The following is a 27,458-nucleotide window of genomic DNA, read 5'->3' as shown; positions in this document are numbered from 1 at the left end:
GCTGAAATATAACCTTTGCAGACTAATTCTGCAATCATAATAACATTAATATCATCATAACATAACATTTCCTATAAAAAGATAAAGTTCAATATAAAAATCTCAGAGTTCAACTCTTGCCCAAGAAACAATTTATTGAGTTTACTTTATTGAATTAGTCAATTTCAGAACAGAGTAAGTGACCAAATAAAGCCCTTTTCACATGTAAATATTCATGAAATACTTCCTTCCAACTAAGAGATTGACTGATTCTTTTAAAAGAAGTTCTATATGAGTAATTGAATAAAAGGGGAAAACTGTTTTGGAAGGGGTTATATTGCAAGAAATCTCCAATACCACAGCATCAAGAATATGCCTCCCATATCAAGCCAGATCACACTGTGTCCAAATTCCTCCATAAACCCAACTGCTAGGAAATTTATTTAGGGTCACATGGTGCCTGGTAATCAAATGCTTAATCATTTCAGACAGTGTGAATTTCTGAGTACTTTGTAAAAGTCAATCGTTTGTTGAGTAGCAAAGTTTTAAGGTTCACTAACAGGGAAAAGGAAAGGCGAAAAAATTCAGTAGAAAAGAGTAGAACTAGAACTATTGCTAAAAACATACACTTTTCCCCCATTAATACCTTCAGACAAGGACTTTTTTTAGTGGCTGAGTTCCTGAAATTAAAAATAACTTTTAAAAAGTATTAAATAAAAAAATAATCTTACAATGATGTCATCTTAAAGCCCAGGCTACTTGGCATTATTTGTCACATATAGACCAAGGTTCACCTTCCTGAAAAAAAGTGAGTAAAAAACCAGATTTTTAAAAAAATTTAAACAAAAGTATTAATTATACTTTGAGCGAGGCAACGGCATGTGGAACTTGCTACAGTGCTATATATTGAAAAAACAAAATGTCTGAGTTTTGCTAAGCACAGAGTCTGCAGTCTCAGACACAGAGCAGGCACATGCCGTAAATTATTCACCAGGGTGAAAGACTGCATGACTGCTAGGAAGGGAATGGTGACAAATTAATACAATAAAAATGCCTTGAGTGTGCTAAAAATGCACAGCCCCTTGTTCCTTTATTACTGCAAGAGAATGAGTCAAACCAATCAGGGCAGAAATTACCAGATTAATTAAGCCAGGTGGCGCTGTCTGAAGGTTATCATTTGGAAGGGAACCTCCACCTTAAAGGCCACTGGGTTGTACTCAAGAAGGTATGTATGCAACTGATAAGAATGAGAAGAGGCAAATATGATAAAACTCATGGAGAGCTATTCCTTACCGGTTCCTGATCTATGCTTAAAAAATCACTGTTCCTTGATTTAGCAAGATGATGAACTTGATGTCTTTTTGTCTATTTATTAGCAGATGAGCATTGGTAGAATCAGTTTCTATGGATGTGAAGTTAGTATGCACAAAGCTATGAAACTGAGTGTTCACCAAAGTATGTGTAAGAGAAACATTTCTTCTCTGGGGCAAGAACTACCTCCCACATTAATGGTAGCATCAGAGCCAGCCCATAGATATTCTTTACTAAACGAATATCTCCCCAGTATCAAGAAATCAGCTGTCTGGGAAGAAACATAAGTAATTATAAATCAGCAAGGTTCCTTCATATATAGACTTGGACCATGCATGTATATGTAGTTTGCCTGATAGCATTATCCAGAGAATGTTTGAACTCATACAAAAAATAATGAAAGATCTCTTTTGCTAGAGCACTGAGGATGCCTAGATAATACATATTCCAGGCTGTGCTGCAGGGAAGGAAAAGCAACACAGCTGTTGGAAATTGTACCTTGCTAGCTTTGCTTTAATCATTTTCAAGCACTTACGTCTTGCAGACAGCTTTGAACCCAAATGAGCTGAAGGCTATGTGTGCCCTGCTATAAACGCAACACCTTTCAGAATCTAATTAATCATTTTCATTCATTTCTAGCCCAGCAGCCTGGTTTCCATGGTTTACCAAGCACCATAATCACATATATGCATATAGCTAATCAGAGAGTTAAATTCCAAGGGGAGGCTGTATTTTAATCTTTTAGTTATAATTGCAATTTGCAACTAAGTCCTACACAAAGCATAGCTAGATATTTTTATGAGTTTCTAAGATATTAGGTCTATTACTTTAGCATTTGCAGGATACTTTGAAAATACATACAGATACATTGAGACTTCCTTAGACATCAAGATCTCTTTCTTCCTTTGCATTTAAAACACAACTCTGAGTAGCCCCAGGGAGAAAAAATGCATGTGGCATTTTGCAGATACAAGGAACATGAGGCCAGTAGCCCCTTTACTGGGGACAGTTCCCATTAGCATTAATGAGAATGCTAGATATACATCATGAGGGAAAAAAGACGCCGCCAGTTCTAAACCACAGCTGAAAGACAGCCCTGCTATCTGCCAAGGAGCAATTTAATTAAACTCTTATTTATTGCTACTCCATCCAGTTTCACGGGCTGCATGGAGTAGCAGCAGCTCCTGTGTTTGCTTATTGCAAAACCAGTCTTGCTTACTTTCAACAAGGTTTTCAGATCAATAGTCATTGAGACATATATCGCTATCTGACTGCAGTACTGAAGTTGTTGTCTCTTAAATGAAAAATGAAGCACACTTATTGTATTTGTAACTAAGTTTCCTTAAAAGTAAAGCAAATATTGATATCCTGGGCACACATAAAACCAAGATCTATAAGTGTGTAAAATGCACACCGCACGCATTTAATAATCATACTCCATTTTCAGTAACAGGAAACAAGGTACAATGACTGCAATAAGTCACCAGCCTCTTTTTTTTCCTCCAGCAAGCAGCACATTGTTTTATTACAATATAGCAATCTCGCCACATTACATTTTACAGTATGTGTACAAGAACCATAAATACACTGGCCCATCTAAAATATGTGGCAGTGGTTTCCCTGCGTTAGTGAGGCCTGCAACTTTGCATTTTATGTGATTTTCACATTTTGTGGATGTGTTCCCAATGAAGTCAGTACTGCCCAGAAGAGAAATTATTTTACGTTTCCATTAAAAGCTTCAGTAGTAAATAAACCATCAGAGTTTATGTAGATCCCCACCAGAACATCGAGGGGAGCCCATTAAAATGCCAAGCCGTGTGTTAAACATTTGATAAAAGAGGACCTACAAGGCATATTTTTAACATTTTTTTTCAAGTGATAGAGTTTTAAAGGCATTTTATAATACTGTACCAACCTCTGCAGAACACTCAAAAATCAAGGGAAGTTTATGTTTGTCAGTAAAGCAGCTGTACAGCTCATCACTGTGGAATACCCTGTCAGAGCCCAGAATGAAATGGCAGTTTTGGAAGAGAGATAAAAGGTTAGCAGAATCGGCTGGAGTCGCAAATGCCGGTATAAAACACACACACATAAGCTCGTGCATATGCACACTGAAAATAAGCATGCAGCAGATTATAATAATTAAGGAGTGATAAATAATAATTAACATCCCTGCAACTGAAAAGGCCCACTTTTAAAGAATAAATTAACAAGGAGGTTTATATAGTCAGCTACACATATGGAATCCGACTCAATACAGCTGGCTCACTGTGGAGGGGGAGAAGACACGGCAATTTGTTAATTTAGAGAGACTCCGGGAATGATTTTGAGATGTCCGTTTAAATTTCTCCTAAAAACTACAGTTGAAAAGAGGAAGCACAGTGAGATGACATAGTAAGGAGTATGCCAGGCATTACCTGTCCTTAGAAGAACAATCCACAGATAAGGCACTATCATGTTTTAGTTCCCATACATGAACAAACCAGCTGAGAGGAAGAACTTGTTTGGAGTCACCAACCCACAGAGCTGTAGGGTTTGCATGAGCAGACCACATACAAAACCACAAGAATGGGGCTGGGGATTTAGCTCAGTGGTCTAAGCGCCTGCCTGGCAAGCACAGGTTTATGAGTTTGATCCCCAGCACCAAAAAAAAAAAAAAAAAAAAAAAGAAAGAAACAAACAAACAAAACCACAAGAATCACCAGAGGTCACGGAGCAACCATCAACAACACTAGGGCTTGCTGCAAGGTCTGGCACATGAATGGTCCTGCCTGATGTTCTACGGGATATGTACGCATGTTCTGATACCTTATTTATTACTGCAGCTTTAGATGAAAATGGAAAATAATTTTTCCTCTGGGAAAGCACTAATTTCACTGCAAAGACATGAACAAAATATAAGAAGAGATAAATCAGGATTATGTATAGGGCTTAACTAAAGAATGCAGGTTGCTGCTTTTAATGCAGACATCAGACAACACTATTCTTATCTCTAATCCACTATCATGGACATGAGTGACAATGGCAGACCTGTTAACGTGATGCCAAGCATCACTCATCCATAGCATACCTGATCTAGGATGGCTTTTCTCAATTTGTAGATAGGAAAAGGGCACAATGTAATAAACCTATAAAGGCCACATTTATCTTAAAATTTTTAATTCTGATATATTGTTATTGAGTGTTCCATTCTAAATAAAATAATGGTTGTGGAAAATAGATGCTACAATATTTTTATATACGTTCCTGAAAAAAAGTAACAGTTTGGCAACACTTGGCCATTCCTTCTCTTAAAAGGAGACAGAAATGATTTTCCTAGACTGTGAAACCCAGAAGTCTGGGAGCTATTCACTGCACTGAAGGAAAAAAGGCCAAGTAATGGGATGAGCTTATAGCTAGAATAAATAAATGGAAAAGCTAAATAGAGGGTACTGGAGAAAGAAGAAGGGAGAAAAAAACAAGTTTGGCAAAAACTCTGGCATAAGGGAATAATGAAGTTATCACAAAAAATAATAAAAATAAAATAAAATGTACGCCTCGGGTGTTCCTAGCACATTCTCTGTTCCTGAGCCCAGAGTAATAGAGATTTTACTCAGCCAAGGAAAGTAATAAGGAGAATAAACAAACATAAAAATGGCTCAGAGCTTGACATGCTGGATGTATTGACCAAGTGCTTCCTAGGCTTGGTTTGTGATTGGACTGACAGCTACTCTGGAGAACACGGGATGGCTATCAGATCAGACAGTAAGAAGAAATTACCATCTGAGAGGCACCGGGGAAGTGATAATTTATCCTTTTTGCTGACTCCATCACTTGGACCTGGGATCCATTAGTCATATTGATCCTAGATCTTCCACCTTGACTTGTATAGAGCACTTGTGATGACAAAATCAAGTTGTTCACATTCTTCATTGCTTTGCTCTGAAAGTAAATGGATTTGTCACCGAGAAAACACCTGAGAGATCATGATCACTTGTGAAGAATGTATTAGCACCAGCTGGGAAACGATGAGCAATTACAGGTGAAGGGACACAAGAATGCGGCTGGACCGAAGAAGGTGAGGCAGAGGGAATAACGGAGCCTGACTTCAGCAACACTGTGCAAGGCGTGAATCCTCCGGGCAGAGCTCGGTCCCCACATATGCTAGTGTAACCCTGTACCCAAAAACTGAAATAAAGAACACATCTTCAGGTAGGCGTGTGACTCAGTGGCAGAACATCTGCCTGGCATGCTTGAGATCCTGCGCTCTGTCCCCCACACTGCAGGGGAAACAAAAAGTTTTAATGGATTTGTTATCTAATATTACAACTACTAGCAATAAGCCAGTATGCTAAGGAAAATGGTATAAAAACACTATCTCATTTCAACTAAACCATGCAACACCTTAGGAAGCATTATTCTATTTCTCATGACAGCACCTGTAAGTTCAGAGAGGTTACATTAATCCCAAATCACAGCGCTAATAAAATGAGCTTGGGTTGCACTGAGCTTATGATTCTAAGATTCATGTTTTTTGTTGTTGTTATGTTCTTTTCTTTCGTTTGTTTTTTAGAAGACATCTCTCTGAAGTGGCGTAGGCTATAGACTAACTCAGGACTCAAGCAATCCTCCTGTCTCAGTCTCCCTATGGGTTGGACTACAGTCATGCAGTAAGTATTTTAAGGGGCCTGCACAGGACTATCGTATTTTTAAGTAGGGAAAATAATACTTCCACTTAAGGGATTTCAACTTTCCTAGTTCTGAGACTGAGAGAGCCAAGTCAAGTCTCCCATCTTCACCATATTCTGTTTCCTTGTGTTGTCCTGTCAGGTGAAGCCCCTGTATAAGTCTATTTCTTGTGCTTTATGGGACTTTCTTAGTAGGGGGAGCGGTGCACCCTCTGCCTCTCTTCTGTGGCACTGAGAAACATGTGCTTCAGCAGGTTGTCTCCTCAGAACACCTTCTCTGCTTGATGTCACTCACATTTATATGTAACTCATATAACTACACTGTTTAGGAGTACCCTGACCAATCAGTTTAATAAGAATGCAGTCCACAACTGTACAATCTGGCTTCTTAAAAACTGCAAAGCCAATTGAGCCATCTGGAGATGCGCTGATCAGGCTTGAAGCGTAGAACTTACACCGTCCTGACACATAATGATTCTTGTTGACTTCTTTGTCCATCTCATATATTGTTTTATACCATCCTTCCGGTCTAGTCCATGCTGGTGGAACACATGTAAATCTTTGATTAATCAATACATCGAAAATAGTCATTTTCATTTAAGCTTTTTGTTCTGTCTTTTAATTTAGAGGTTCCCTCATGGACATATTCTGAATGTTTATTCCAAGCCATGCACCCTGCTGAGGGCCACTTGTACGGGAATGGATATGTTGATATATACTCTCTTTCACAGGCTCACTGGCCAACAACATATATTAGCAACTATCAGTTGATGGTGAACACAATTCAACACACACACACACAAAAAAGCATGGAGTGTCTACAGTGTGGCAGTCTCTGTATTGGGCATAGTCCATAACATCTTAACAGCTCCAAACTCCCTGAGAACAAAGACTATCATATAGCTCAGCCGGGGACATTTGCAGCGTCTGTGGATATGTTTGGCTGGCATGAATGAAGGAAGAGAGAGACTGAGGGATTAACAGCATCTGCTATGCAGAGACCGAAGATGCCATTAAATATGTTACGTGCAGCAGGACAACACAGGCATATTTCACCCCAGGGGTAGCTTGCTCTCTGTTGTGCTCAAGTCTGAGCCAGTGTTACACATTGGCTGACCACAGTAGAAGCCGGAAAGAGACTGTCCTTGACAGAAGCTGTCTTTAATTACCTGAGGAATCCACAATTGCAGGAAATCAGTAGGTACTGAGAAACTGAGAAACAAAAACCCAGTAAAAACAGCAAGAACAGGCAGAGGCAGAGAAATGAACCAGTGCTTACTTTCAGAAGGTACTACCAGAACAAAGGCCCAGGCACTTTAACACAGGTGGGAAGGCAAGCCACACCAGCAGGGCAGAGACTGACCGGATAATCGCAAAGGAGCAAACACGTACAAAGAAGAGTGATTGCAAAGGGTAACGATAGCCACGCAGGAAGGGTCTGACGGGCACAGAAACACGCACACAATGGGTCACAGAAGTGACCCCAGCAAACACAAAAGCTGCTCTGATAGCTGCAGAATGAGAGAATCTGTAAGCGGCACCCACGTTGTCCAGATGAAAGGTTCTGGCTGCATGGAAACAACAATGACAACGTGTCACCAACATCCTCTGCTCTGAACACAGATTTCAGTGAAGCGAGCTGCCAGCACAGTACAACCCGAGAAGCTAGCGTTCCTCCATGTCCTGTAATACGATCAAAACCAGAGCGAATGGGAGGGTCTCCACTGATTTCAAGCAGAACGTGGGGCAAGTACAAAGGAGAGGAGGAAACTTTCAAATGCTTTGTCCAGTCGTTCTGGGAGCCCACATGGAAGGCAGAGGTGAAAGGCTGAAGCAGGGGCACTGAGTAACATGAAGGCCTTTGATGCCTCTTGTCATCTGCCACTTCTGTGACAGGGAAGAGGAAGGTGCCCCCAGCAAAGTAGCGCAGAGTGGATGGAGCAGAGTCTACACAGCTGCGCCCAGAGGAACGGCAGCAAGGCCGAGCCCCCCTGCACAGGTCAGGTCACAGGTGCAAAGCACCTGCAGGGTCCCCGGCCTTTCATCTGCTCCCTGTGACAGGCACAGTGCACATGGCAAGGGCCAAGGAAGACAGATCTGCTGCTTGGGCTAGAGGCAGGAGTGGCAGCGCGTTAGGCACAGCTTTATGGGAAGGAAGACCCTGGAAGCAGGCTCCTGCTATACCATTCTCTTCATTCTTGAGACTTTTATGCAAGTTTAAAATTACTTACACAGAAGTTATATTTTACACAGTGTCTCAGTCATTTTCATGTTACCTGATGCCCACAAAGCAAAGGAGCAGAGGCTTATCCAGTTTAAGTTGCTGGTTAGTTAGCTACAGGGTAAAAACAGCCTAATGGAAGGGCCTGGCGGAGGAAAGCCGCTCCAGTCATGCAGCTTGAAAGGAGAGAGCAGGAGGCTGAGGGGAGACACAGCTTTCCAGGTTGCTCCCAGGTGAGCCAAGTCCTGTAGCGCTACTGTAACCCAGTCACCCTCCAGAAGCCACACCTCGGAACACAGGAAGCTTTTGCAGCACACCCCAGATCTAAACCATGGTAGCTGCTACTCAGAAAACTGAGGCAGGAGGATCTCATGTTAGGGATAGCAGGGGCAACTTAATAACATCTTTTACAAAATAAAATTTAAAAGAAGTTTTGGGATAGGTTTCAGGTGTATTGATTGCTTGCCATGCACAAGCTCCTGGTTTCAATCCCCAGCATAGCAAAACCCAAAACAAAACAAAAACTTTTTTAAAGTTGTCTCAACAATAATCTAGAGAACTATGCATCAATTCAAGATTTCCTACCAGCTTCATACTTGCAATTTAATCACTTGATATTTGAAATAAAAATGTAAAATTTAAACACCAACAGGCAGGCGAATCTAGCTGTCACTTCTCAGACACAAATTCTTGTGGGGCCTCCACCACCCTTGGTGCTTAAAATCCAGCTTTATCACAGAGGCCAACAGACTTGATCATCCTCTATCTCCTCCACACAGAGAGATGGCTCTAGGCCGTGTGGGCACTTTTCAGAGTTTTCAGCCCTAACGAACTGCCACCACTGCCTTAGAGCCCCGACTCCAGGAATTCTCCCTCTGGTTCCTTAGGTTCTCCCATAATGAAAATAACCAGATGGACAGGATTCCCTGCCCATCCATAGTACTCTGTACCCGCAGGCTTTGGCCACACTGGCCTGGCTCCTGGAGTGTTCCCACTGCCTTCCACCACGGTAGCCTCTTACTCACCTTCCAGAATCTGCAGGGGCTGGATTAGCCAGAGCAGTGACAGCGAACCTTCCAGAGTTTTCAGTGATAACATAGTCAGCTGTGGCCTGCACTAGGTTCTCCACCGCTGCTCTGGAGTCTCGGCTGACCACCCTGGCCCACAGAAAAGATCGTGTCTAACTGTTATGATTAGAGGTAGCACAGTACCCAGTAGATACTTATTTACATATTTGTGTATTGGATGCTTGAATGTGTCAGGAAGAGAGACCTTGTCTCATTTACTGCCATATACTTCAAGGAAAAGCCATTTATTAACCAAACTGAAATCTATAACCAGAAGAGATTAAAGCTGTAGTGGCCTAGGTAAGAAGCCCGCATAAATTGCCTCTCAACCGTGCTTTGATAACTGGGTACAACAAGCTGACCCAGCATTGATGGCAGTGAGGGAGGGGTGCGTAACCCAGGAAAAGAACTGGATCTTGGGACCAGCTACACTCCTGCAGCCGTATCTCTTATCAGCTTCACACTGTGAACCAAGTAATGATAGTATCAGGCCACCAAGATTTGGTTTCTGAAATCAAAGAGAAATAAGATCCTAGCACACATGTGGATCTGGGTGCAAGCTGCAGTATCACCAGCAAAAAATGTGAGATTTTGAGTTCTAAGAAGTCATAGTTTGCTACCCCCAAACATATCCATTCCCATGCTCACTCCTAAACATACCCAGATACTGTCACTAAGGCATTGCAAAAGGCACAGAAATGACAATGTTGAAAGAAAGATGATACTGACCACCCAGCACTCTCTAAACTGACACACCGGATTAACTCTTCCTGTCAGATTTGGGTGGCGGGATACAGTGGCACAGCAGAGCTGCCTGGAAAGGTGATCTCCACATGAAACTGTTCAGCCAGCATACACATCCTCCCTCTGGCCCTTCCTGCACAAAGAAATCAAGGCTTAAACTGCCACCTGTAACCAGCATGGGCCTGTACTGGCATTCTGCAGAGAATCAGGACTATTACACATGATTAATAAATACATTTATAGAGGGACTCTATGGGGAGAACCGACAGGCAGACCTGTGAGTCAATACTGAATCAACAATTAAAAGAATAGTTCCAATTCAGTTAAGCCAATGCCAAGAGAGACTCAGTTATACTTAAATCAAAATTCACCACAGCGGGGGATTATCAGCTGTTCAGCTCTGAATTTTGGATGTTTTTCTTGGAAGCTTAACTGATATAAACAAGTGCATCTGAGTTACGTGTGCTGTGAGCTGTGCTGCTGCTAAGCTAGGGTGGCACGGCTGTAATCTGTGAACTGGAAGCCACTGCAGTTTGCACCAACCACAACCCTGGTACTTTTCCATAGTCCTTCTCAGTTTGTGTACTTACCGTGCCAAATCTACAGCGGTTCCAAAGGAAAATCACAACAGCTTCTTAAGATTTTACTGAGGGTAAAGCTTGGGAACTGTGTGATTCAATGACAGAGGCCATCTTGGATTCCCCCACCAGGTACAAATTCTGGAACTGAAGCTAAATTGCCCTAAGACCAGCTGTTTGCATCTCAATTGCACCTGTAGATGGGCAGTTATTCTGCAGGCCTCTGAACCACCCAAGAAGGAGAAACGGGCCTCCTTTCTATTTTAACAGCAGTTTTGGGAAAACTATTGATGGGGTAGTTAGTGCCCCTTACAGATATCTATAATTAACTAAAAACAAATGCATGACCGGAAAATGCCATTTCTTTCCAAATGGACCACCGGGAGTGATCAGCATTTGGGGATCATGGCAAGGGAATAACAGAAGCTGTTTCTGGAGTGGCTGTGGCTGTTGTTTATTTCCACGTTCATACTTTCTGCCTGAAAAACAAAGGCGTCTACATTTGCTAAGCGAATCAGGATGGCATGTAGCGTGCTTCCTAGAAACATTAAAATCCATGCTGCCTCAGCAGGATCGGGATGGAGTTCTTGATTCATGCCCACATAACATTGCTGCTGAGTTACAGATCCGCAGCTCTGTCTGCAGAGGCCTTCTAGGCTGCTTTTACTTCTGCATAATTCAAGATATAAAGACTGTTTATTGCCGCTAAACTGTAAGAAGTCATAGGACAGAGAAATAGCTCCATGCCCTCATTATGTTAATTTAGAAATCACACATTTTCTTTCTTTATGGGTGTTTTTGAAAAAGAGTTTTCTCTTGGACTGCTGATTGAGCAATTGCTGGCATTCTGAGTTTTCTACCTCACAATCCTTCCTCTTGACCCATTTGTTCCTTCTGATTTTAGAATCTTAAACACAAAATGCAAATTTTCTATTTCACTAAGCTAGTATAAGATAAAGGATGTAATTTTTCTACAAGAAAAAGAGTTGGGAGGGATAGAAAGTTTGGCAATAAAATCTCTCCACCCCATCATAATCAGCTCAGTGTCCTCTTGGGCCCTAAGCAGCACTGCCAGATTACCCAGAATCTGAACGCAGTGCGGATGCCAACACTATCAAAGTGCGGATGGATTCCTACTGGAGAGCAAGAAGGCTCAGACCTGGATTCATAGATATGAGTGACAGAATAGAGGGATTTTTGTGAGGGGTTAGGGAGCAAACTAAGGACTTCACACATGCTAGGCATGTGCTCTACCGTTAAGCTACCTTCCCAGCCCAAGGAAACAGAGAAAATTCGGTGGGACTGTCCATGCATGCGAGTGCTCCTGCCCTATAGTATGAAAATGTCCAGACCTGTGGTTCCATTTACCCATGCTTGACTAAAGTTTGAAGTTATTAAATAGAAATTTCCAGAAATAAGTCGCATTTTAAACTGTACCTTTCTGAGTGACAAAACACATTCCATCTGCCCTATTTGATGTGATATGTGAATAATCCATCTGTCCCACTGTGTTCATGTTGTGTGTGTTACCCACCCATTCGTCACTTAGCAGGTATCTCAGTGATCTGACCAACTATTGTAGTAACACATTGCTTATATCCAAGTAACCCTTATTTTACTCAATAATGGCTCTGAAGTACACGAACAGTGATGTTGGTGATTTGGGCATGCCAAAGAGAAGCCAAAAGGTGCTGCCCTTAAAGGTGAAAAAGAGACAGAGCTCTTTAAAAAATTATATGCTGAGGTTACCAAGATCCATAGTAAAATATGACATTCTCAGACAGACTACATCTGTGTATTATTATAATTGTTCCATTTTATTGTTTACATTTGCTAATACCTTATTGCACCTAATTTCTGAATTACATTTTAGTGTAGGTATATATGTGTAAAAGAAATATACTTAAGATTTGGGACTCCTCATCATTCAGGAATCCACTGGGAGTCTTGGAAATTATTCCCCTCAGACAACAAGAGACACTGCACGCCATTAACTTAGCTCTGCACCTCTGGAATCAAGTGGCGAGTTAGTTCAGGACAGGCACGCTACGGAATCGCTGGGTACTTAGAATGCAAGATCTGGCACAGAAAGCAGCTTTGTCAGGTAGAGTTTAAGAGAAAGGGCCCTGAGGTAAGGCAGCCTGGATCAAATACTGCCTTAATCCTTCAATATCTGTGTCTCTGAGTAAGCTTTTTAGCCCTTCTACGTATTTATAAAATCGGCAGCCGCCTACCACAGAGATCAGTCTGGAGGACAAGGTGAACAGTGGCTGACATTGGAAACATGCCCATGCTGTAGATGTCAGCTAGACAATAGTTTCTCACAGAACAGACAGCTTGAAGCATCCCTAATCCAAAAATCTGAAATCCAAATGGCACGAAAATGCAAAAACTTTTAGATAATATTACGGTATCAGAAGCAGAAAATTCATGAACAAATTATACACACTGTACAAAATTACCTTCAGGCTACAGTGGTATAAGGTATATATGAACCAAATTTTGTATTTAAATTTCTGTCCCATCCTTAAAATAGCTCATTATATATACATGCAAATATTTTTTAAAAGATCCAAAACCTGGGTGCTTTTGATCTCAAGCATTCAAAATGAAGGATATTTAGGTTGTATGTGTGAAACACATGTTTCTATAAATGCTTACACTGCTGTACATACGGAGCTACAAATGGAGGCCTCCAGGACCAAATAAGTCAATATAAGTGAAAATTCTATAAATTATAAAGTAGCATCCAGATTGAAAATTTACTTCCATGTGCGTCACCCAATGGTTGTATAAATGTTCATCCCCGCAGCCACATTTGCTTCCCGGATAGCTGGCGTGTTTCTGGGTACATCTGTGTTACCTGCTGAGGGCACAGTGAAAAGGACAATTTGCATGTTCTATAGTGAAGGAAATTACCTTGAAGAACTGTAACACGGGTGCATGAAACATTAAATACACAAATTAGAAAATAATACGTTCAAAGCAGTGTTCTCTTAAAGCCTTTAGGAGGAAGAAGGTACCACAGTGTCTCGGGCAGCCCACATCCCAATATAGGTGTCTCTAAGGAGAAAGGTGGGTGTCGGCTGGGATGGGCAGCGGGGGGCTCGGAGGCCAGCAGCTTAGAGCAGCTCCTTCAAAAGTGTGTAACCGAGAGAGAGAGGTGGAGGAGGATGCAGCCATCACAGCGAGGAGATGTAAGGGACACGGAGACGGCACCTGAGGTGACATCTTCAGAGGGCTGAGCAGAAAGAGGACGGGCCGGGAGAGCCGACTTGATCACATGCACAGCAAAGGAATGAGAAGGCAAAGAAAGGCCAGAGGCGCAGCTTGTGACACCATCTTTAGTTCTTCCTCTTGGCTCTAAAAATTTTAATGCTAACTTCCATGCTTCAGGCCTTTCAGAAATCCCCAGAACAAGAAGGAAAACAAACACATGTGAGTGAGTTTCACACTTCTTCTGTCCTTCTCTTCCTCAGTAAGAAGAGTGAGCCTCCCAGCTCAGGATGCGGCAACAGGCAGTGCATTCCTAAGATGTACTTAACACTTGCATTAATGATGAGGGTTTGGGGGCTGTCTACACATTTTAAATAGCTTACATTAACCTCATTTTCCTATCTCTTTTGTGATAGCACACTTTTTCCCTTTCCTTTTCTTTTTTCTTTCTTTTTTTTTTTTTTTTTTTGCAGAGATGTTTTCAGAGAAATAATTTTACTGGTACTTAATTACCAGTATTTAACCAATTCAACATTCTCTTTTCTTTAGAGTCCATTAGATTTCTATTATAATATTACATGTTCTCATCAAACGCGGTTTACTGCAAAGGTCCTCACTCTCAGTTTCCTCAAAGCAAAGTTTATCTGGACTATTACACATTCTTTCTGCTGCACCAGCACCAGATTAGATTAATTATTTATACCTGAGGGCCACTGCTTCACAATTTGGGCACCTCACTTAACATTCTCCAGTGAGTTATTAAAACACTTATTTTTAAAATAAAATCCTCATTTCATAGTCTGTTTGACTGAGGTTAAACACAATAGTCGAGTGATTCTTACATTAAATAGTCTAATGTCATTAGATTCTCTCCCAGGCTTAAGGCCGGTGAGTACATCAGGAAGAAATGAACATTTTATTAAGAATATCACAGGGAACAGGGCAAAGGGCTTCAGACTCTGCGCTGCTGGCAGCAGGCTGGGCAGTGTTATTAAGATGATGGGAAAGTCACAGGCCAGTGGTGGGAACCTATGGTGCCAGGGCAGCAGGAGCTGTTTGCTGACACTGAGGGCTCTAAAAGGTTTGCTGTCTCTGTCAAGACAGCAGCAGATTCTTCTACTTATGCATCAGGAATAAGGAAACTGAAAGGAGACTTGGGGCCTTTCTAGACACCCACCTCCACTCCCTCCAAATACAGACAGAATAATGGCCTCAAAGTAGCCTTTAGCGCTTGGTGAGATGCTGTGTTCCAAAAGCCACTTTCAAATCCTTCTCAAAGGTAATCCTTAAAACATGGCACATGCCCTGAAACAGTCAGGGTGTTTTGCTAAGAACAACACATTCTGTTCTGGAAAAGACTTTATTAGATAATATGAAAAGTAACCAGAATCTCCAGGGGGCCTAAAAAGCCAGCCTAGGCTGACAAGCAGCCAGAAACAATGTCCAAACCACTGGCAGGTACGCTCGGCAAAGCCCAGGCAGCACCACCCATGACACAAGTCACAACCAGGAGCCTCGGCGGAGGTACCCGCTCCCCAGCTAGCCCTCAGCGCCGGGCGTCTCCCGACCATCTTCCCCAGAGGGGACTTTCAGCACCAACACGGCCACCCTTGTGCAATTCTTCACCCCATCTTGGACATGAAGATAAAATGGCATCTTGGCGTTTCTCATAGATAAGAGACTTGAAGTGAAATCCCCCAAATATGAGAAAAAACAGAAAATACCCAAGTGTACTAAGATCAGTGGGGTGTACATCTGTGGTCTCCGCATGGCCATCTGGAGTAGAATCAGTATTTTCTCCCTAACTGCCCCATCCCGCCCTGCTATCTGACAGGTCAGTTTCTAATACTGACTGTCACGCTTGTATGGAGCAGAAAATCCCTCAATCTGTTTCCAGTGACGGGCCAATGGCAAAACCAAGTCACTGTGAGGCAGACAGAAGAACACTTGCAGCGACTCAGGCCTCTGACCTTGAGTTTTCCAATTGCAGCACCACTCTGAGTCCTCAGTGAGATGAAAGCCAGCACGCAGCCCGCACGCAATGGCTCAAGGCAAGGATCCGTCCACTACTTAGCTTTTGAACCTTCATTCGCAAAGACACTGAATTATTTTGAGCAGGCTGTTTACCTTGATGTGAGCAGAATTAGCCTTAGACACTAAGACTTTATGGCAAGTTTTATTGTCCAAGGCAAATATAACCTGTTAAGATTTACAGGCTTTATTAACAGCAATAACCATTTTACAGCCAACATCAGTAAATCAGGGTTTATTGAGAACTCTACAATTTTAATCTGTGGAAAACCATTAAAATGTCGGATTTTCATTGGACATAATTTCTAACTTTTATGAAAGATAGATTTTCCATTTAATTGGAGGGTATAAAAAAGTGCAGTGTGGGATAATGAATTGTTTTGAGAAGGGCAAATTGGTTTCAGCTAAACAAGTGTCAAACCCTGAAGTCGCTATCTTTAGTTAGAAGTGCCCCAAGGTTAAGGTTAAAAGTAAAGGCAATGACAAGTAAGGTCTAACAAATTCAGCTATAACATAAGCTCAGCAACCTCAGAAAAGCTGCAGTGACCATCAATCTGCATGTTAGGTATTTTCTAAGGAGCACATAGGAAGCATTAAGGCACACAAAGCTACGTCTAAATAATTCTGGCAAGGACAAGTGAGCATAACAACTTCTGAAAAGTATTTTAGAAACAATAATTCCATTCAGTAGATATCTAAATGGTGGTAAGGTGAAGAACCATTGATACTCATGAGTCCAGTTAGTATTGATTTCCTTTCTGAAGGCAGAAAGTTTTTGGTGTCTTTGTCCTGCAATGTGCTGAGTATTCAAACGTCCTTGGCAGGTCCCTTCTCCCTTTTAAAGCTGAAAACATGTCAGACATTGCAAGAATTTTTTATTTTCTTAAACATTTTATGATGGGGAAGGGCTGAGGATGAAACCCAGGGCCTTGAGCAAGCTACAGCTACTCCCCAGACCGAGTTTTAAATATTAATCTGCCTCTCCAACTAGAACAGGGTCCTGCCCTTTTCTCTGAGATACAAGAGGTTCATGAAGCTTTAAAAAGAGGAAAAGAGGATGAAAACAGCCATCAATAAGACTTACCATTTATATAGCATTAGAAACGTGCTAAATGTTTTGTATATTTTTTGATGCTTTACTTCATTACTTCACTGCAATCCTATAAAGCGATACTGTTCCCATTTTCAGATGAGAAAACTAAGCGTCAAGGTAGCTGGTAAACTGCTGTGGGTAAGAACAGGAGGACTTCCGAGGCAGGGTGCCATCCGGTGTCTTTCTTTCTCCGAAGTTGATGTTCTTTCCCATCACACTACAACAGCAATTCCTAGCCCGACCATTTTCCATCTCTCTTCGAATGCATAATTAGAACAATGACTCTGAGATGCAGACATAGTTGTGTATCCAGCAGCAATAGCCTGACAGCAGAGCCTGACAGATCAGAAGGTTATTTAGAGCCCTCAGAAACAATTAACAATCGAGACCTGGTGCCAAACTTGGAACCTCCAGAACAAATTTCTGTCATATGAAGACTCTCAGTTTGTGGTCATTTGTTGCGGCTGCCCTAGGAAACACATGCCCAGGAAATGCAGTTTGGAAATGCTGCAGGAGGTTGGTAATGGAAAACAAAATTCACCTTCTTTCCTGATGTTTCTGTATTGTGTTTTTGCCTTCTTTAACTCTCCCAAACATTTGTTCTCCAAAATTGGACTGTGCCAGTATTAAATATTTCATTTCCTCTTCTTTGCCTTGCGGTTACAGCTGAAAATCACCATTAAAAGTTAACAAAGGAGGAAAGTGGACCAAGCATGCACCTAATTCTTAAAACACATTTCACTCTTTTGTATTACAAACATGTCAATAAAGAATAAAAAAATAAGTCCCCCACATCACCCAGGAAGCTGTTTCAATGGATGTGTGTCTGTGTGTGTCTATCACCTCTGCGTATCCAAGGGGTGAATGGGTACATTTACACATTCAGTGATGCTTTCCTGACCAAGGTATACTTTCGCTCTGGTTTATTACCTTACCACTCTGCTCATCCTTTATTCCTTGTCTTTTTTTTCTTTTATTTCTATCTTCAAAGAACAGATGGAAGATGGTCTCTTCACTTGATATTACCTACTAATGAGAAAAAAGCAAACCTAAAATTCTAATGGACCTCAGTAATACTATCTGGGGCTGATCCTGATATAACTTTAGACATTGTCAACAAAGCCAGGAAAATGCCCTTCAATCAATGCAAGCTTTTATTGCAAACATTAATTTTCAATTGGTAAATAAAATTGTGCATATTTAGTATGCACAGCACATTTTTAATTATGTGTATGTTATGGAGTGGTTAAATTTAGCTAATTTGCCTTACTTTACACGCTTAGCAATATTTTTACGGTTAGAACACTTAAAATCTAGTCTTAGTAATTTTCAAGAATATATTGTTAATTACAACAATTTTGTACGACAGGTTTCTTGCATTTAATTCATATCTCTGACTGAAAATTTGAATCTTTTGACAACCAGCCAACTCTTGGAAAGCACTTTGTACCCTCTAGTTTTCACCTATTTAGATTCCACATATACTTGAGGTTAGGTGACATTTGTCTTTCTGTGCTTGGTACACTTAACACACTGTTCTAGATGAGAGGTTCAGCCATGTAGTCACAGATGAAAGGATTCTGTTCTGCTTTGATATGAACACAATCATCTTTACACAGTCTTCCACTGATGGGTACCTCAGATAGATTTGTGTCTCAGCTATCAAGAATAATGCTAATGCTGCAATGCATGTGGGGGTACAGCTACCTCTTCAAGGTCCTGTTTTCATCTCCTTTCCCATATGTACTCTCCAGTGGGGCTGCCGGTTCATATGGCAGTTTTACGCTTTTTTTTTTTGAAGAATTTCCATACTGATTCCATAATGGCTGTATTAATTTATATTCTCAGCAGCAGTGTACAATGGTTTCCTTTCTCCACATCCTTTCCAACATTTGTTATCTTTCATCTTCTCAATAATGGCTATGAGAAGCACTATTTCATGTTCTGGGGATACAGAGATGAATAAATAAACAAAAATCCTCTCATTAAATTTTAGTGCGGGAGAAAAAAGTAAGCAATGATAATGCAGTATGCTTGTGATAAGAGATAAAGAGAAAATATAAAGCAGGCGAAAGGAGAACAGGTGTGGCCCTTTCTCATTCAAAACATGAAATACTTAGGCATCAACCTAACAAAGGAAGTAAAAGGTGTCTACATTAGAATCTTTTATACTCTGAAAAAGGTGATTAAAGAGGGTATCAGAGAATAGATACCCTGTGCTATTGGGTAGGAAGAACCAATATAATGAAAATGAAAGGGTTTTGGCCCAGATAGGACACTGTAGCCAGGAAAGCCACAACCGGAAGCAGGAAGCCCCATCTCCCCTGCCCCTAGGAAGTTACCTGTGACGCCATCTTCCCGCTCCTGGAAATTTACATATGGCGCCAAACCTAGGACCAGTGGGCTACCTGTGTATCCCTAATGCCCGCCTTAGGTTCCACCCCAAACCGAGGCTATTTACAGGCCCCCGCCACGTGTCTGCTGGAGAGATCGCCGGACGCCAGCGGTGGGGGTGCCGGTCATCTCTCTCCGTGTTCTCAGAATAAAGGCTGCTTTTTATTTTATATTTCTCATCTTTTGTTAATATTTTTCATCTTTTGGAAATAACTCTAGCAGAAAATGGCCATACTTCCAAAATTATTGCACAGATTTAACGCAATTATTATCAAGACACCAACAGCATACTTCTCAGAACTACAAAAAAAAAAAAAATACTCAAATTCATTTAGAACCAGAAGAGATCTAGAATAGCACAGGCTCTTCTGGGCCAAAAGGCAAGGAGGGGCATCACAATCTCTGAGCTGAAATACTATAAATCTTGCATGATAAAAACAACATGGCTCTGCAAAAAAACAGACCCAAGGATCAAGAGAATAGATTAGAAGACACAGAAACAACTCCAGACACACTCTGCTTGCTTATCATAGACAAAGAGGCCAAACATTCCCTGGAAGAAAGAATAAATTTGCTAGAAAAACTGGCTTTCCGCACACCGGAGACTAAAACTATACCCATGCCTACCACCACCCATTAAACTAAAATCAAAATGGATCAAATATCAACATATTAAAACAAACACTAAATCTGCTGGAAGAGAAGGACAACTCTTGGAGACATTAGTGTAGGCAAAGACTTTATGAACAAAAATCCAATCACACAGGAACTAACATAAAGAATCAGCAACAGGAATCTCATCTTATTAAAAAGCTTTTACACAGCAAAAGAAACCAAAAGTGATGAGACAACTCACAGAATGGGAAAGAAAAATTTCCAGCTATTTCTCAGACGAAGGAATCTAGAATAAATACAGAACTCAAAAAAAAAAAAAAAAAAGAAAAGAAAAAAAGAAAAGAAAAAGAAAAAGAAAAGAAAGTCAGATGTCCCTCCACCAAATTTAAAGACCCAATAAAAAAATAGGCATTTGTAATAAATACACAGTTCTCAGATGAAGAAGAACAAATGGCAAATAAGTACATGAAAAGATGTGCAAAATTAAAACAATTCTGAGATTACATCTCACTCCAGAAAGAATGGCTATCATTCATACCAACCAATAATAACAAATGCTCGCAGGTCTATAGGGAAAAGAACATTTCTGTACCGTCGATGAGAGCGCAGAGTCGTGCAAACACTGTGGAAATCACGGTAGAGATTCCTAAAAAAACTAAGACTTCAGGATCTATTTGACCCTTCTTCATAACTTCCCCCCAAAATTAAAAGCATCACACCAAGGTGATATATGTACACTCATGTTTACAGCAGCACAGTCTGAAAAATCTAAATCTTGGAAATTGTCCAAAATCCAACAACCAGTGAATAGATAAAGAATATATACATGGCTCTGCCATAAAGAAGGCTAACACTTGAAACATTTCTAGGTAAATGGATACACCTTGAGACCAGATTCTTCAGGGAAATAAATGAGACCTACAGGTTGAAATACTGCATAGTTTCTCTGGTGTGAGAAACTGAAAATGTAAATGGGAACCAAAATGTATGCTAGATATTGTGAAATAAGAAAATGTTCAATGGGAAGGGAAATAAGGAGATGGAAAAGGAAGGGAGACAAAAGAAGGAGAAATGGAGACAAAGCTTTTGTAAATAAGGAGAGGAGAAAGGTTAAAGGGAGCGGACGAGACTGGAAGGAAGGAAGAATGCAGGCGTATCATGTACAGATGCAAATCCCTGTAATGAATGTGATCATTATGTGTATCTAAAATGCATCAATAGGCCAGGGGTTTAGCTCAGCGGAACAGGTACCTGCTTGGCAAGTGCAAGGTGATGAGTTTGATCCCTGGTACCCCCCTCAAAAATGTATCAATAATATTAATTTTTTTAAAAAAGAAGTATAGGTGCAGATTAGGAAAGTGACATTTTCAACAGGCCATATCTGAGCAAGTCCTCAAGCCAGAATGGCCAAGCACAGGAGAAGCCAGGAAAGATGGTTCTGGTAGAGATCATCATGTGCAAAGGACTGAGGTAGAGGATGCTTGGTCAGGCTGAAAGAATGAAAGAGAGTGGACTCAGTTATAAGGGATCACAAGGTGAGAAAACTGCAAACCAGCCTGTGCTAGGCCTTGTAAGACAATAAAGGAAAATGCATTTGTTCCTGGAGTGCCAGAGACCTTTGGTATACAGGTCATTGATCCAAACATCAGTTTTCATGCCTTGAAAATGCAAATGGTGTACCAAATGAATATGCAAGCTGTCAAAACGCATCTAGACATCCAGCATGTGTTAGGCACTGGCACCTTCCCCCTCACTCCTCTGCATGGCTGCAAGCACTGCCCACAGGGTCCCGGCACAGACGCGAAGAGAAACAGGCAGACTTCCATGTTGGCAGAATGACAGAGGCTGCACACTTCTGCCCCTGGACCACAGGAGTTCTGGGACTGTAAGAGACAGCAGTGACTGCAGGGATCGCTCTTAGGGCAGGTGGAGTCCCAGGCTCTGTGGAGCAGCTTTGAGGAGACCAGCGCAGTCCGCAGGCACTTAACACTGTGCTCTGGAAGCCAGGCAGGGCTCTTCGGTGGGAGCAAGAAGGCAGCCCGACAAGATCAATCTCTCTGCTCCACGTTAAATAAAAATCTCATAATAAGCATTTTCTTTTCTAATCATTTAATATCACACATGGAGCGTTCACTTTAATTTTCAAGTCCGTTTACCTCATTTTGTGAAAGCATTTGAGCTCTGCATACTGTCCACCCAGCATGATCACTCTCTGAGTGTGTAACTGTTCCTGCATTTGCCTCTCCCCTCCTCTTCCTTCGAAATACAAAATCTCATCTCTATTTTAGCTAAAACACGAGGCAGTGTCTCTGGGGCTTTTTGTCTTTTTCTAATGAAAAGTATCTCTGCTTCCCAGTGGATGAAAGACAGCAGCTACAAGAGTGGTTTCCCAGCTTTCCACAGAACAATCACAACTGGACTATGTTTTGTTAAACACAGGCCAAAGTTCACAAATTTATACACATTTTATTAATTCTATGAAGTCCATGTCCAGTTTTCACCATTCGTCCCTTGGTGACTACAATACCAGTTGATAAGAACACCTTTCAAAGCAACCAAAAGACTCAGACTTTGTTACAACCACAGCCTATGATTCATTATAATCACATTTTAATAGTGTGGAACCAGAAAGTTCTAGAAGACATGCCACGTGCAGAAATAGTCGTGGTTCTAGGTTTTGGAGTCCCATTGTGAAGGAGGGCTGGTGGATCACCAGCCCAGTGCTTATGGCATAATGGATGCTCAGTAGACGGTATCCCTTAAAGAGTAAAGGCGTAGTCAGCCAGAGGGGCACTGATGGCTAGAGACACCGCTTGCCCTGTACACACCTCTGGCTAGTCTGCCAGATGAAGCTGAACCGGTCCACAAGTCAGTGACAGACAAGGAGCTTCCCTGAGGACTCAGGTGACGACACTCGGAGAATCTGACGTCACCAGTGCCAGATCACAGATCCAGTGTGATCCAGACTGCCACACAGGAGCTCAAGGTCAAAAAATTAGACGGGAGACAGTTTTTTCTCTAGCTTTTCCTGCTACAATTTTTTCATCCTTTCTAGCAACTGGCAAGAATGTCCAGCAGCACCAACACTAGAGGCAGGGCCACACAGTGGCCTCTCTCTGAGGCACACACGGGCCTGGCTCCGCACAGCCCTGGGGACTGAGAGTCTTACCTCTGCGGCGGGGACTCCCTCAGGCGGGCGGCAGTGCAGAACGATCATGCCCTCGATAGGAACTTCCCTTCCTTGTGGATCTTGCTCAAAGTTTTTCCGTAAATCTGCAAAGAAGTTTGAAATATATGACACTCTGTGCTGGGGCTGGTAGCATTCACATGTGGACCAAATGAAACCATTAGTTTCATCCACAACCCAGGTCCACAAAAGCAAGTCACTTCGTTTGGAGTTCTCGAATAAGCGAATCATTTTTTGATTATTTTGAAATACATCGCAACAAAACTGTTTCTAATACTCTAGGCTGATGTGAAGAATGAAAAAAAATTCTAGGGGACCAGGGGACAGCAAGCCCCCAGTCATTTCATGAGTCTTGCCAGGATTATCTGTGTAGCATCTAATGAAACACACAGTCTAATAAATTGTCACTTACAGTTGTTATGTACTTGAGAGGCACATAAGTTTTTATATGAACTAAAGAATGCATTATTAATCTATAATCTCAGTCATTCCCTTAAACCTCCAGGGGGCTTGAGAAGATGATAAAAGAGAGATTACCTATCGGTCTTTTAATTTGTAACCAGGGAGAAGGGCCACATTTATCTACAATGAAATCTATAATCTATCCAACCAAATATATAATTAAAAACTGCAGTGGCCTCTAGTCCAACAGCAAGGCTGACTCTTTGGGCAGTGTTTCATGGAGTGCTCAAAGCACTGTGAACAAGCTGCAGGTTAACCTTCTCCACATGTAAGGGTGGCTATCGGAGAGGTTAATTGGCTTGCCTGTGGTCACAGAGTGACTCGCTGTGGCAGCATCAGCGAGAGGGGAAAATGCACTAAGCTTTGGGACACTCAGTCTGCTAACCAGCGGAACTTTCTCAAGGGGAAGGACACACATGGACAGTTCAGTAAGACAGGGGCAGGGAAAGAGATTCATTTGCTTGGCTTTCTACTGGGTCAGATGCTTCCTTTTAAAATGTAGGCAGCTGGCCTTTGCTCTTGGCTGGTGTCATAAAGACACTTTCTTAATCTTGCAGCATAAAGGTGATTCTTGCTGTCCCATGAGGGCCTGGATGGTGCAGTCAAGATAGGTTATTTACAAGTCTTCCTTAATTTAAAAGATATCCCCTTCCTCCCACAACAATACATTTTTCTTTCAATTGAGTATCTCAAATTACAGGCTGTGGATTTATTGATTTAATTTTCTTCAGTGCTTACAATAACATGAAATATATTCCCTGTAAAGAGAGAGCTCCAGAAACAGTTACGTCTTTATAAATTGTATAAATACATTAAACTTGCTTTGAGCAAGTTACAAACGCTCAGTGAATAACAACACAGTGATCCACACGGTTCTCCTTCCTCTGAGTTTGACTCTGTGTTTTCTTTCCCAGAGGTGACCATCCAACTTTCGGTCCTCCATAGCTGTGCTCTACCTCTCAGGGCTTCCCAGACGTAAATAAGGTGAAAGATCTCAGAAGGACTTGAAATGCAGGCAGGCTCTAATTCTTATTTCTCTGTTGTCCCCCAAGTTACAGAGCCAGGTTCCTCCTAGTCGGGATCATACATTGTCACAGATGTTATGATTCAGAACTCTGGACTCTAAGAGTGACCGAGTTTGCATGGCTGATAACGAAACCATGACAGAAGTGACTGGGTAAACCCCAGAATGCAAAAGCCCATACTGCATGTACAATTCAACCATGAATCTCCACTGCCCTATGAAGAAATTTCAATCCTATATGATCTGATTTCATTACAACTATATTAAAAATTATTCTAAAAGAACGAGTTATTCTGCAAGTAAATATGTCGTCTAGAAACAAAATTTTAAAAGAGTGCTAAATCATACTGCAACTCAGTCGGATTTACCAGCCATCTACAGAGTGATCATTCCACAGCAGCACAATACACATTCCATTCAGCAGCTCATGTTCCTTTTTCAAAGGGGGCATATTTTAGGACATAAACCCAGATGTAACAAATATAAAGAACTGACATAATTACTGGTACCTTCTCAAATTATAGTAGAAAGATGTTAGACATCAACATCCAGAGAAACTAAACAAACTGAGACTGAACCATATATTTCTCAGTGATGACAGAGTTATTGAAGAAATCAAATGAAAAACTTAAAAATTTCTAAAATCAAGTTGAAACAAAGACAGGCACACAAGGTTATGTAGGGTATAGTGAAAGCAGTTTGGACAGGGAAGTCCATAGCTACAAGCACCTATTTTTAATAATATCAGACAGACCTCAAACAAATAGACCAATAATTCATTTCAAAGACTTAGGCAAAGGAGAACAAACCAAACTCTAAACCAGTAAAAGAGAAGAAATAATAAAAATTAGAGCTGAAGTTAATGAAATAGAGTAAAAGAACATAATAAGTGGGCGAGTCAGCTTTTTGTTGCTGGGACAAAAATACCTGACACTCACAATTTAAAAAGAGGACAGGTTTAATTTGCCTGGTGATTTTAGAAGTTTTCCATCTATGACTGAGTGGCTCTAGGCCAGGCATGTCAAGGTGGATGCAGGTGAAAAACAAAATTGTTTGTTGATGGTATCCAGGGAGCAGGGCAAAGAGAGCAACAACAGAGACAGCAGGCTTAGAGACTGGGACTGGACCCCGTGGTCACTGCTCTCGGACCAACCCAAAGCAGTCGGAACTGTGCTTCGCCAATTCCAATCCCTTTGCTGTATCTCAAAGCCAGTAAAGTAAACGTTCCACCATAAGTAACGCATTAAACACCAAATGAAAGAACTGGTGCTTTGAAAAGAAAAATAAGATTGATATGTGCTTAACTAACCAAAAGAAAATCCAAATTAATAAAGTTAGAAGCCAGAAATATTACAACAGTAACCCCTGAAATCCAGAGGACAGTAAGCGCTCTTCCAAACACTAAAAAGTTTCAAGAAATGGATAAATACCTGGACACATAGTCAACTCAAACTGAGCCAGCAGGATATAAAACATGTAAACAGATCGATGACAAGCAATTAAATTGAAACAGTAATAAAAAGTCTCCCAACAATTAGCCCAGAACCAGACAGACTTACTGCTGAATTTTATCAAACCTTTAAACACAAACTAATGCCAATTCTCCTCAAACTAGTCCATGAAAAAGAACAGGTATTTTTGAACTGATTTATAAATCAGCTGACCAGGCTAATAAAAAACCAAATAAAGACTCAATGAAAGAAGAAAATTATAAACCAATATCCTTGATGAATGCCAATACAAAAATATTTAACAAAATTGAATCTAGCAACACATACATAGATGAAACACTGTCATTAAATGTTTCATTCCAGTGTGGTTTTAATTTGCATTTCTCTAGTGACCAATGATGATTGTAGTTCTGTATTACGTGTACCCTTATACCGCTTTGTTTTGTTTTGTGTTTTTCTCTTTTTCCTCTTAAATAAAATTTAAAAAAAATGTTTCATTCCAAAGATTCAAGGATAGTTCAACATATATAAATCGATAGATATACCACACAAATAAAAGATAAAAATACCATGATCATCTCAGGAGAGGCAGAAAAAAATCTTCAACAAAATTAACACGCCTTTAGGATAAAGCCCTGAAGAAAACAGGTAGAGAAGGATCTTACCTAAATATAATGAAGACTATCTTAGTTTCTCATCCCCATGACACAATACCCAACACCCAGAAATTAGATAAGGAGAGGTTTACTTTGGTTCACAATGTGCACAAGTTTCACTCCATATTGGCTTGCTTCAAGGCAGGGTGGCACGGCGTGGTGCAGGGCAGAGAACAAACAGTTCATAGCAATAGGAAGCAGAGAGATATTAGGGTTGGAGAGAAGGAGAGAGAACCTTCCAGGCCACGCTCCCAGTGACCTCCCTCCATCAACCACGCTTCGCCTCCCAAATCAGTCACCTTCTCCAATGTTCCATCTACACACAAATGTCCCAGAGCTGTCAACACAATCTCGAGCAAAAAGAAGAATGCTGGAGACATCACAATGCAGATTTTACAAACAAAAACATTATTCTGGCATAAAATAAACATGTAAACTAATGGGGCAAGGAGATGATGCACCACTACAGACATCTGATCTTTGACCAAGGTGCCAAACACAGACACTGGGGAAAAGACTGCTGCTGGGCCTGTGATGGGAGACTGAACGTCCTTATGCAGAAGATGGAAAACAGTCAGGATGCTTCCATATCTCACCCAGATCAGAGACTTCGGCATAAGAACTTAAACTGTGAAAGCACTAGATGAAAGCATATGGGAAATAATTGTAGGCATAGGCACAGGAAAAGATTTCCTAATAGGGATCTAATAGCACAGGATGTCACAAGAACCGACATTTGAACTGCAGCAAATTTAAGTTTCT

The 27,458-nt window shown here is 41.1% G+C and overlaps 1 protein-coding gene across 6 annotated transcripts in view; it reads right to left on the bottom strand.

Moving 5' to 3' along the window:
- Unc5d (unc-5 netrin receptor D) overlaps positions 1-27,458 on the bottom strand; it is a 537,437-nt gene that overhangs the window by 161,293 nt on the left and 348,686 nt on the right. For all 6 annotated transcript variants that reach the window (XM_063240191.1, XM_063240193.1, XM_063240192.1 and 3 more), the window contains exon 4: positions 23,086-23,189. In XM_063240191.1, the coding sequence (XP_063096261.1) occupies positions 23,086-23,189 (104 nt within the window). The remainder of the gene's footprint in view (positions 1-23,085; positions 23,190-27,458) is intronic.

The sequence above is a fragment of the Cavia porcellus genome, unplaced genomic scaffold (assembly GCF_034190915.1).
Source record: "Cavia porcellus strain 051 isolate PalLab524CR breed Dunkin Hartley unplaced genomic scaffold, mCavPor4.1 scaffold_29, whole genome shotgun sequence".
NCBI classification, from domain to species: domain Eukaryota; kingdom Metazoa; phylum Chordata; class Mammalia; order Rodentia; family Caviidae; genus Cavia; species Cavia porcellus.
The sequence above is the reverse complement of the archived record's forward strand: the minus strand, read 5'-3'. Positions and strand labels throughout refer to the sequence as shown.